The sequence below is a fragment of the Atractosteus spatula genome, chromosome 13 (assembly GCF_055471065.1).
Source record: "Atractosteus spatula isolate fAtrSpa1 chromosome 13, fAtrSpa1.hap1, whole genome shotgun sequence".
NCBI classification, from domain to species: Eukaryota; Metazoa; Chordata; class Actinopteri; order Semionotiformes; family Lepisosteidae; genus Atractosteus; species Atractosteus spatula.
In genome coordinates this window covers 706,072-718,224 of record NC_142718.1, presented here as the reverse complement: position 1 = coordinate 718,224, position 12,153 = coordinate 706,072, and the positions used below count along the sequence as shown (strand labels likewise).

Here is a 12,153-nt window from a genome sequence, read left to right as displayed (position 1 = left end):
GAGGGCAGTGGGCACACTGTGTCTCCTGTCCTGTTGTGTGTGATTATTACTGAGGGATATGAGATTATTGAGGGCAGTGGGCACACTGTGTCTCCTGTCCTGTTGTGTGTGATGATTATTGAGGGCAGTGGGCACACTGTGTCTCCTGTCCTGTTGTGTGATTATTACTGAGGGATATGGGATTATTGAGGGCAGTGCACACTGTGTCTCCTGTCCTGTTGTGTGATTATTACTGAGGGATATGAGATTATTGAGGGCAGTGGGCACACTGTCTCCTGTCCTGTTGTGTGTGATGATTATTGAGGGCAGTGGGCACACTGTGTCTCCTGTCCTGTTGTGTGATTATTACTGAGGGATATGGGATTATTGAGGGCAGTGCACACTGTGTCTCCTGTACTGTTGTGTGTGATTATTACTGAGGGATATGGGATTATTGAGGGCAGTGCACGTTGTGTCTCCTGTCCTGTTGTGTGTGATGATTATTGAGGGCATTGGGCACACTGTGTCTCCTGTCCTGTTGTGTGATTATTACTGAGGGATATGAGATTATTGAGGGCAGTGGGCACACTGTCTCCTGTCCTGTTGTGTGTGATGATTATTGAGGGCAGTGGGCACACTGTGTCTCCTGTCCTGTTGTGTGATTATTACTGAGGGATATGGGATTATTGAGGGCAGTGCACACTGTGTCTCCTGTACTGTTGTGTGTGATTATTACTGAGGGATATGGGATTATTGAGGGCAGTGCACGTTGTGTCTCCTGTCCTGTTGTGTGTGATGATTATTGAGGGCATTGGGCACACTGTGTCTCCTGTCCTGTTGTGTGATTATTACTGAGGGATATGAGATTATTGAGGGCAGTGGGCACACTGTGTCTCCTGTCATGTTGTGTGTGATGATTATTGAGGGCAGTGGGCACACTGTGTCTCCTGTCCTGTTGTGTGTGATGATTATTGAGGGCAGTGGGCACACTGTGTCTCCTGTCCTGTTGTGTGTGATGATTATTGAGGGCAGTGGGCACACTGTGTCTCCTGTCCTGTTGTGTGTGATGATTATTGAGGGCAGTGGGCACACTGTGTCTCCTGTCCTGTTGTGTGTGATGATTATTGAGGGCAGTGTGCACACACTGTCTCCTGTCCTATTGTGTGTGATGATTATTGAGGGCAGTGGGCACACTGTGTCTCCTGTCCTGTTGTGTGTGATGATTATTGAGGGCAGTGGGCACACTGTGTCTCCTGTCCTGTTGTGTGTGATGATTATTGAGGGCAGTGGGCACACTGGCTCAAGGCCTCACTGCCTCTGCGGGTTGTTCGGCACGTTTTGTGTGGAGTTTGCATGTGTGCCATGGCTGCCTGTGATTTCTCAGGGTGCTCTGGGCTCCTCCTGCGGTCTGTGAATTTTCCCTGTAAGTGGTGGAGGTGCGAGCTCAGGTCCTGCCCTGAGGCTGGATGCACTTCAGTCTGATAACGCCACTGTGTCGCAGCCTGACAGTGTTCAGCTGCATTCAGACCACAGACCCACTTCTTGTCCTTGCTGAAAAGCAGCTGCTATGTGCTCTATTAATCTACCGTATAACCACAACACAGCCTGTCAGCATCGCTCTTCAGGAAGCACAGCGCAGACGACTGTCACTAGACATCAGCTTAGACACAGTGCGCTAAAATAACCGTGTCGCCCCAGTGTGCAGAAGGTGCAGTCGTGCACCTGGAGCAGCAGCGGAGTTCTTCACAGGTCAGCAGCGATTCGTGCGAGGCCAGTGGGACCATGTGGGCGCCAGGCCCCGTGCACCAGTCACACGGCTCTGTCTCCCCCTCCCAATCGAAACGACTCCCCCCACAGGGCACTGTACCAGTCTGTGCAGCTGATACCCTCCTCCTGCCACTTTCCCTCCATCTCGAGCTCATGCTCGTGCTCCGCCAGTGGGCACACCGTACGCGAGAGAGGAGAGAGAGCAGGGTGGGCTTTAATACAGCACTGAGACAGAGAGAGTCACTCTGCACACAGAGAGAGGAGAGAGAGCAGGGTGGGCTTTAATACAGCACTGAGACAGAGAGAGTCACTCTGCACACAGAGAGAGGAGAGAGAGCAGGGTGGGCTTTAATACAGCACTGAGACAGAGAGAGTCACTCTGCACACAGAGAGAGGAGAGAGAGCAGGGTGGGCTTTAATACAGCACTGAGACAGAGAGAGTCACTCTGCACACAGAGAGAGGAGAGAGAGCATGGTGGGCTTTAATACAGCACTGAGACAGAGAGAGTCACTCTGCACACAGAGAGAGGAGAGAGAGCAGGGTGGGCTTTAATACAGCACTGAGACAGAGAGAGTCACTGCACACAGAGAGAGGAGAGAGAGCAGGGTGGGCTTTAATACAGCACTGAGACAGAGAGAGTCACTGCACACAGAGAGAGGAGAGAGAGCAGGGTGGGCTTTAATACAGCACTGAGACAGAGAGAGTCACTGCACACAGAGAGAGGAGAGAGAGCAGGGTGGGCTTTAATACAGCACTGAGACAGAGAGAGTCACTGCACACAGAGAGAGGAGAGAGAGCAGGGTGGGCTTTAATACAGCACTGAGACAGAGAGAGTCACTGCACACAGAGAGAGGAGAGAGAGCAGGGTGGGCTTTAATACAGCACTGAGACAGAGAGAGTCACTCTGCACACAGAGAGAGGAGAGAGAGCAGGGTGGGCTTTAATACAGCACTGAGACAGAGAGAGTCACTGCACACAGAGAGAGGAGAGAGAGCAGGGTGGGCTTTAATACAGCACTGAGACAGAGAGAGTCACTGCACACAGAGAGAGGAGAGAGAGCAGGGTGGGCTTTAATACAGCACTGAGACAGAGAGAGTCACTCTGCACACAGAGAGAGGAGAGAGCAGGGTGGGCTTTAATACAGCACTGAGACAGAGAGAGTCACTCTGCACACAGAGAGAGGAGAGAGAGCAGGGTGGGCTTTAATACAGCACTGAGACAGAGAGAGTCACTGCACACAGAGAGAGGAGAGAGAGCAGGGTGGGCTTTAATACAGCACTGAGACAGAGAGAGTCACTGCACACAGAGAGAGGAGAGAGAGCAGGGTGGGCTTTAATACAGCACTGAGACAGAGAGAGTCACTGCACACAGAGAGAGGAGAGAGAGCAGGGTGGGCTTTAATACAGCACTGAGACAGAGAGAAACAGTGACCAAAATTCCTACCACCACAAAGCCCTGCTGAGCCAAGAGCTGAGCCCAAAACAGAGCCCCCTGAGCCAGCTGGTCCTGAGGCTCACCGACCTGAGCCACACCGACACTAACCAGCCTCAGGACAGCACTGCTAGAGCACCACAACCCAGACTCAACCACATCACAGCACAGATCAAACAGCAATATCTCACACACTGGGACACACACACACAGACACAACATAAACTGGAATGTTACAGAACCTTAAACAGACAATACACACTAGCTGAATATTTGACCAAAATAAAAAATAACAAACAGAAACAGACCCTGACGAAGTACAGGCTCAGTGACCACAACCTGGCCATAGAAACTGGGCGACACAGGCAGACCTGGCTGTCCAGAGAGGACAGGCTGTGCTCCCACTGCCAGCGGGGAGAAATAGAGACAGAGGTGCACTTCCTACTGCACTGTGACAGATACTCTGGGATTAGAGAAACATTCTTCCCGAAATTCAGAAATCTAATCCCAGAGTTCCCACACCTGCCAGAATCACAACGGGTCCCAATCCTACTGGGAGAGGGAGGAGGGAACTCAGTTGAACTGGCAGCCCAGTATGTGATCTCCTGTCACAGCCTGAGGAACAGTGAGTCTGTCTCCCAATAATGCTCCAGCCGCCTACAGAATATGTCAATATTGTATAATATGTCTTTGTTGTAAATGTCTGTAATATGTCTGTAGATTTTATTTTACTTCTATTTTTGTTTTGTTTCATGTAAATATCATTACTTTCATTTGCTTTGGCAACACTGATTGTACCCATCGGTCATGCTAATAAAGCACCTTGAATTGAATTGAATTGAGTCACTGCACACAGAGAGAGGAGAGAGAGCAGGGTGGGCTTTAATACAGCACTGAGACAGAGAGAGTCACTGCACACAGAGAGAGGAGAGAGAGCAGGGTGGGCTTTAATACAGCACTGAGACAGAGAGAGTCACTGCACACAGAGAGAGGAGAGAGAGCAGGGTGGGTTTTAATACAGCACTGAGACAGAGAGAGTCACTCTGCACACAGAGAGAGGAGAGAGAGCAGGGTGGGCTTTAATACAGCACTGAGACAGAGAGAGTCACTCTGCACACAGAGAGAGGAGAGAGAGCAGGGTGGGCTTTAATACAGCACTGAGACAGAAAGAGTCACTGCACACAGAGAGAGGAGAGAGAGCAGGGTGGGCTTTAATACAGCACTGAGACAGAGAGAGTCACTCTGCACACAGAGAGAGGAGAGAGAGCAGGGTGGGCTTTAATACAGCACTGAGACAGAGAGAGTCACTCTGCACACAGAGAGAGGAGAGAGAGCAGGGTGGGCTTTAATACAGCACTGAGACAGAGAGAGTCACTGCACACAGAGAGAGGAGAGAGAGCAGGGTGGGCTTTAATACAGCACTGAGACAGAGAGAGTCACTGCACACAGAGAGAGGAGAGAGAGCAGGGTGGGCTTTAATACAGCACTGAGACAGAGAGAGTCACTCTGCACACAGAGAGAGGAGAGAGAGCAGGGTGGGCTTTAATACAGCACTGAGACAGAGAGAGTCACTCTGCACACAGAGAGAGGAGAGAGAGCAGGGTGGGCTTTAATACAGCACTGAGACAGAGAGAGTCACTGCACACAGAGAGAGGAGAGAGAGCAGGGTGGGCTTTAATACAGCACTGAGACAGAGAGAGTCACTCTGCACACAGAGAGAGGAGAGAGAGCAGGGTGGGCTTTAATACAGCACTGAGACAGAGAGAGTCACTCTGCACACAGAGAGAGGAGAGAGAGCAGGGTGGGCTTTAATACAGCACTGAGACAGAGAGAGTCACTCTGCACACAGAGAGAGGAGAGAGAGCAGGGTGGGCTTTAATACAGCACTGAGACAGAGAGAGTCACTCTGCACACAGAGAGAGGAGAGAGAGCAGGGTGGGCTTTAATACAGCACTGAGACAGAGAGAGTCACTGCACACAGAGAGAGGAGAGAGAGCAGGGTGGGCTTTAATACAGCACTGAGACAGAGAGAGTCACTGCACACAGAGAGAGGAGAGAGAGCAGGGTGGGCTTTAATACAGCACTGAGACAGAGAGAGTCACTCTGCACACAGAGAGAGGAGAGAGAGCAGGGTGGGCTTTAATACAGCACTGAGACAGAGAGAGTCACTCTGCACACAGAGAGAGGAGAGAGAGCAGGGTGGGCTTTAATACAGCACTGAGACAGAGAGAGTCACTCTGCACACAGAGAGAGGAGAGAGAGCAGGGTGGGCTTTAATACAGCACTGAGACAGAGAGAGTCACTCTGCACACAGAGAGAGGAGAGAGAGCAGGGTGGGCTTTAATACAGCACTGAGACAGAGAGAGTCACTCTGCACACAGAGAGAGGAGAGAGCAGGGTGGGCTTTAATACAGCACTGAGACAGAGAGAGTCACTCTGCACACAGAGAGAGGAGAGAGAGCAGGGTGGGCTTTAATACAGCACTGAGACAGAGAGAGTCACTGCACACAGAGAGAGGAGAGAGAGCAGGGTGGGCTTTAATACAGCACTGAGACAGAGAGAGTCACTGCACACAGAGAGAGGAGAGAGAGCATGGTGGGCTTTAATACAGCACTGAGACAGAGAGAGTCACTGCACACAGAGAGAGGAGAGAGAGCAGGGTGGGCTTTAATACAGCACTGAGACAGAGAGAGTCACTGCACACAGAGAGAGGAGAGAGAGCAGGGTGGGCTTTAATACAGCACTGAGACAGAGAGTCACTGCACACAGAGAGAGGAGAGAGAGCAGGGTGGGCTTTAATACAGCACTGAGACAGAGAGAGTCACTCTGCACACAGAGAGAGGAGAGAGAGCAGGGTGGGCTTTAATACAGCACTGAGACAGAGAGAGTCACTGCACACAGAGAGAGGAGAGAGAGCAGGGTGGGCTTTAATACAGCACTGAGACAGAGAGAGTCACTGCACACAGAGAGAGGAGAGAGAGCAGGGTTGGCTTTAATACAGCACTGAGACAGAGAGAGTCACTCTGCACACAGAGAGAGGAGAGAGAGCAGGGTGGGCTTTAATACAGCACTGAGACAGAGAGAGTCACTCTGCACACAGAGAGAGGAGAGAGAGCAGGGTGGGCTTTAATACAGCACTGAGACAGAGAGAGTCACTCACTGTGAAAGCCCACCCTGCTCTCTCTCCTCTCTCTCCTCTCTCTGTGTGCAGTGAGTGGCTCTCCAGTGGGCACAATGAGTGGGTCTTGTTCTGCCAGCTGTCACTCACCCGCACTAATAGTCCACTTGACTCTACACCAGCCCTGTGTTTGCTGCCCTCTCGCAATGTTCTCCCTCTCGCACTCGCTGACATCGCTGTCTCGTCACTGTCTGAGGCTGCCTTCTGACTAACACACAGCTCACAGCCCCTGTCTCTTCTCTGACAAAAGAGATTGTCTGAATCATTTTCCCTGACTCTACAGGTGCCACAGTGGTGATCACACTGAGTCCTCTTTTGCCAAAAGACAGCACACACATTGAGAGAGAGGAGATCAAAAATAAAACCCTTAGTAATAAACACACACAACAGGACAGGAGACACAATGAGAGAGAGGAGATCACAGAGAATCCCTCGGTAACAAACACACACAACAGGACAGGAGACACAGTGAGAGAGGGGAGATCACAGGGGATCCCTCAGTAATAAACACACACAACAGGACAGGAGACACAGGGAGAGAGGGGAGATCACAGAGAGTCCCTCAGTAATAAACACACAGAGTGAGAACAGAGATGTGTTCACATGCAGGTTGGCTGGCTGGCGCCACACTGACAGATGGTAGGACCACACTGTACACAGCACTGGTGGAGCTGTGTGGATTTTCACATCCCCTGAGACACATCAGCCTTAAGCACACACATATATCACACACTCCTGCGCACTCTCTCATAACTCTTGCTGTCTGATAACTCACACACGCTCCCTGAGACACACACTTGTGAACTGATTATAGAACATTACAAAGTTATACTGCATACTATATACTGTATATACTGTATACTGTGGAGTCCAGCACACTGACACAGCCCAGTCACAGGGCTCTAGACTCTTCTAGTCCCTGTGGAGTCCAGCACACTGACACAGCCCAGTCACAGGGCTCTAGACTCTTCTAGTCCCTGTGGAGTCCAGCACACTGACACAGCCCAGTCACAGGGCTCTAGACTCTTCTAGTCCCTGTGGAGTCCAGCACACTGACACAGCCCAGTCACAGGCTCTAGACTCTTCTAGTCCCTGTGGAGTCCAGCACACTGACACATCCCAGTCACAGGCTCTAGACTCCTCTAGTCCCTGTGGAGTCCAGCACACTGACACAGCCCAGTCACAGGCTCTAGACTCTTCTAGTCCCTGTGGAGTCCAGCACACTGACACAGCCCAGTCACAGGCTCTAGACTCTTCTAGTCCCTGTGGAGTCTAGCACACTGACACAGCCCAGTCACAGGGCTCTAGACTCTTCTAGTCCCTGTGGAGTCCAGCACACTGACACAGCCCAGTCACAGGCTCTAGACTCCTCTAGTCCCTGTGGAGTCCAGCACACTGACACAGCCCAGTCACAGGCTCTGGACTCTTCTAGTCCCTGTGGAGTCCAGCACACTGACACAGCCCAGTCACAGGCTCTACACTCTTCTAGTCCCTGTGGAGTCCAGCACACTGACACAGCCCAGTCACAGGCTCTAGACTCCTCTAGTCCCTGTGGAGTCCTGCACACTGACACAGCCCAGTCACAGGGCTCTAGACTCCTCTAGCCCCTGTGGAGTCCAGCACACTGACACAGCCCAGTCACAGGGCTCTAGACTCTTCTAGTCCCTGTGGAGTCCAGCACACTGACACAGCCCAGTCACAGGCTCTAGACTCTTCTAGTCCCTGTGGAGTCCAGCACACTGACACAGCCCAGTCACAGGCTCTAGACTCCTCTAGTCCCTGTGGAGTCCAGCACACTGACACAGCCCAGTCACAGGGCTCTAGACTCTTCTAGTCCCTATGGAGTCCTGCACACTGACACAGCCCAGTCACAGGCTCTAGACTCTTCTAGTCTCTGTGGAGTCCAAGACACTGACACAGCCCAGTCACAGGCTCTAGACTCTTCTAGTCCCTGTGGAGTCCAGCACACTGACACAGCCCAGTCACAGGCTCTAGACTCTTCTAGTCTCTGTGGAGTCCAAGACACTGACACAGCCCAGTCACAGGGCTCCAGTTTGTTTTTCCTGAGCCTTGTCTGTGGCCTGTCTGTCTCAGGTAGTCCTTTAATGGATGTTTAAAGTGGATGTAGGGAGTGCTGTGAGGTGTTTGATGCTGGAGCTCTGTGAGCCAGGAGAAACTAGTGAGTGCTTGTTGAAACACATCTGCGCAATAAGCCATCTTATTGCATCTTAGTGCGATGCTGAAGCATATTGAACTGGCTCTTGTGTTTCCTTCACTGTCAGGTCCAGAGCATGCGGAGTCTGTCTGTGTGGGTGTGTGGGTGTCCGTCTCGGGACCGGCGTGCAGGATCCTGTGTGAGGCCTGTAGCCTCGTGCGCGGCCGGCCCTCAGCGTGGGGTGTGGGGAATAAAAGCACAGCTGAGAGTCAGGACGAGTGCCTGTTCCAGCATCAGGAAGCAGAGCAATTCAATTAGAGCTCTCCTGGCAGCAATTACAGCTGAAAATATAGGACACGGGGCCGGGAGGCAGGGGGAGGGAGAGCCAGCAGCATGGGTCTGTCAGGTGCCTGTCCAGCACTGCCTCACACGAGTCAGCACACAGCCCAGCCTCTGTCCAGCACTGCCTCACAGGAGTCAGCACACAGCCCAGCCTCTGTCCAGCACTGCCTCACACTGCCTCACAGGAGTCAGCACACAGCCCAGCCTCTGTCCAGCACTGCCTCACAGGAGTCAGCACACAGCCCAGCCTCTGTCCAGCACTGCCTCACACTGCCTCACAGGAGTCAGCACACAGCCCAGCCTCTGTCCAGCACTGCCTCACACTGCCTCACAGGAGTCAGCACACAGCCCAGCCTCTGTCCAGCACTGCCTCACAGGAGTCAGCACACAGCCCAGCCTCTGTCCAGCACTGCCTCACAGGAGTCAGCACACAGCCCAGCCTCTGTCCAGCACTGCCTCACACTGCCTCACAGGAGTCAGCACACAGCCCAGCCTCTGTCCAGCACTGCCTCACACTGCCTCACAGGAGTCAGCACACAGCCCAGCCTCTGTCCAGCACTGCCTCACAGGAGTCAGCACACAGCCCAGCCTCTGTCCAGCACTGCCTCACAGGAGTCAGCACACAGCCCAGCCTCTGTCCAGCACTGCCTCACACTGCCTCACAGGAGTCAGCACACAGCCCAGCCTCTGTCCAGCACTGCCTCACAGGAGTCAGCACACAGCCCAGCCTCTGTCCAGCACTGCCTCAGCTGTCAGTATTCCAGTTTTCTCTCACAGGCCAGTCAGACTGGGGTGGGGGGTCCCCACCTCCATTGCTTGGGTTTAGCCTCATGAATGCGTGTGAACAGGCCGGACAGCTGCAGGGAGCCGGTGAGCTCTGTGGACGCGCTGGTGGACGTGCGCTGGGCTGGCCAGCGCTCAGCGCTGAGCGAGCACAGGGGCCTGTGTGCTGGGAGGAAGGAGGCTGGGAACCGAGCGCAGGAAAGACAGTAAGCCGAGTGAAACAGCTCGTCGTCTGAAACTCTGAAAACCCCCAAAATATTCTTAGCAATCCCCCCAGAACAGACGTGCAGAGCGCTGTGGAGTGTGTGCTGGAGGCTGCTGGGCCTTCTCCCTGCCCCGCGCGCCCGGTGTGGACGTGTCTGTGTGGGGCTCTGTACTGTTCCAGGGCTGTGCTGACTCACGCCCACACGTGTCTCTGTGTGTGAGCGGGGCTCCTGGTCCGCCCCGTCTCACTGGTCTCTCCCACCGCTCCTCTCAGCTCATTAATCTGCAGCAAAGAGAATGGATCGACCCATGTGTGTCCCGGGGGGGGGGCTTTGATGTGGATTCATTAACACAGCCAGCTGATGCGCTGATCCTCACCTTCATCTGCTCCGCTGAGACCCGCGCTCTCACGCACACGCGATCCCGCGCCCGGCCAGAGCCCCGTTCACCTGCTCTCGGTCCGGGGACTGGCACTTGTTGAGTGGCTCCGAGGCAGAGAAGTCACTGGCCTGAGGTCAGGCAGATGCTCTGGGCAGCCGCTGTCCCTGCTGGGCTGGAGTACTAACCCACCGGCCCCTCTCTCCCAGGATGACAACTCGATGTTCTTCCAGTTCGGCCCGTCCATCGAGCAGCAGGCCACGGTGATGCTGAACATCATGGAGGAGTACGACTGGTACATCTTCTCCATCGTCACCACCTACTACCCAGGCTACCAGGACTTCGTCAACAAGGTACCGGAACACAGAGAGAGAGGGATCACTGCTCTCACCTTCACACTCGCATAGCCTGGGGATTCTCATCTTCTCGTGTCCTCATGTCCATCATCCTCTCGTGTCCTCGAGTCCATCATCTTCTCGTGTCCTCATGTCCATCATCCTCTCGTGTCCTCGAGTCCATCATCTTCTCATGTCCTCATGTCCATCATCCTCTCGTGTCCTCGAGTCCATCATCCTCTCGTGTCCTCATGTCCATCATCCTCTCGTGTCCTCGAGTCCATCATCTTCTCATGTCCTCATGTCCATCATCCTCTCGTGTCCTCGAGTCCATCATCCTCTCGTGTCCTCATGTCCATCATCCTCCCGTGTCCTCATGTCCATCATCCTCTCGTGTCCTCAAGTCCATCATCCTCTTCCTCTCATGTCCATCATCCTCTCGTGTCCTCATGTCCATCATCCTCTCGTGTCCTCGAGTCCATCATCTTCTCGTGTCCTCATGTCCATCATCCTCTCGTGTCCTCGAGTCCATCATCTTCTCGTGTCCTCATGTCCATCATCCTCTCGTGTCCTCGAGTCCATCATCCTCTTCCTCTCATGTCCATCATCCTCTCGTGTCCTCATGTCCATCATCCTCTCGTGTCCTCAAGTCCATTATCCTCTCGTGTCCTCATGCCCATCATCTTCTCATGTCACTGTCTCAGCCCGTCTCACCCTCTCCCGCCGTGCCAGAGTGCCAGCACAAGGCAGCATGGCAGCAGGTGTCCTCAGCTCTCACCCCGTGTCTCTGCCGCCCCCTCCTGGCCGCAGGTCCGCAGCACCATCGAGAACAGCTTCGTGGGCTGGGAGCTGGAGGAGGTGCTGCTGCTGGACATGTCCCTGGACGACGGGGACTCCAAGATCCAGAACCAGCTGAAGAAGCTGCAGAGCCCCGTCATCCTGCTGTACTGCACCAAGGAGGAGGCCACCTACATCTTCGCCGTGGCGCACTCCGTGGGGCTCACGGGCTACGGCTACACCTGGATCGTGCCCTCGCTGGTGACGGGGGACGCCGACAACGTCCCCGCGGAGTTCCCCACCGGCCTGATCTCCGTGTCCTACGACGAGTGGGACTACGGGCTGGAGGCCCGCGTGCGCGACGGCGTGGCGGTGATCGCCACGGCGACCTCCACCATGCTGCTGGACCGCGGGCCGAACACGCTGCTGAAGGCCGAGTGCCACGGCACGCCGGACAAGAAAGGCGGCGGGGGGGCAGCGGGGGCGGCGGGGAACCCCAACGAGCTGCTACGGTAAGGAGTGGGGTCACAGAGAGCGCGGGGTCAGAGAGCGCGGGGTCACAGAGTTCATACTGCACACTGCGGTACTGTGTTCATACTGCACACTGCGGTACTGTGTTCATACAGCACACTGCGGTACTGTGTTCATACTGCACACTGCGGTACTGTGTTCATACAGCACACTGCGGTACTGTGTTCATACAGCATGCTCATTGGGGTGATATAATTAGTGGGGTACCACAGGGATCTGTACTAACACCACTGCTCTTCCCGAGTTAAATCAGTGCTCTAGATTCTGGTACAGTCGGTGAACTAGTGACATG

The 12,153-nt window shown here is 53.9% G+C and overlaps 1 protein-coding gene across 1 annotated transcript in view; it reads left to right on the top strand.

Moving 5' to 3' along the window:
• Window positions 1-12,153, top strand: part of grin2ba (glutamate receptor, ionotropic, N-methyl D-aspartate 2B, genome duplicate a) — a gene marked incomplete at its 5' end in the record, with an annotated part of 44,199 nt that overhangs the window by 10,823 nt on the left and 21,223 nt on the right. The window contains 2 exons of the mRNA XM_088930744.1: window positions 10,428-10,571; window positions 11,364-11,842. Of these exons, the coding sequence (XP_088786870.1) occupies window positions 10,428-10,571; window positions 11,364-11,842 (623 nt within the window). The remainder of the gene's footprint in view (window positions 1-10,427; window positions 10,572-11,363; window positions 11,843-12,153) is intronic.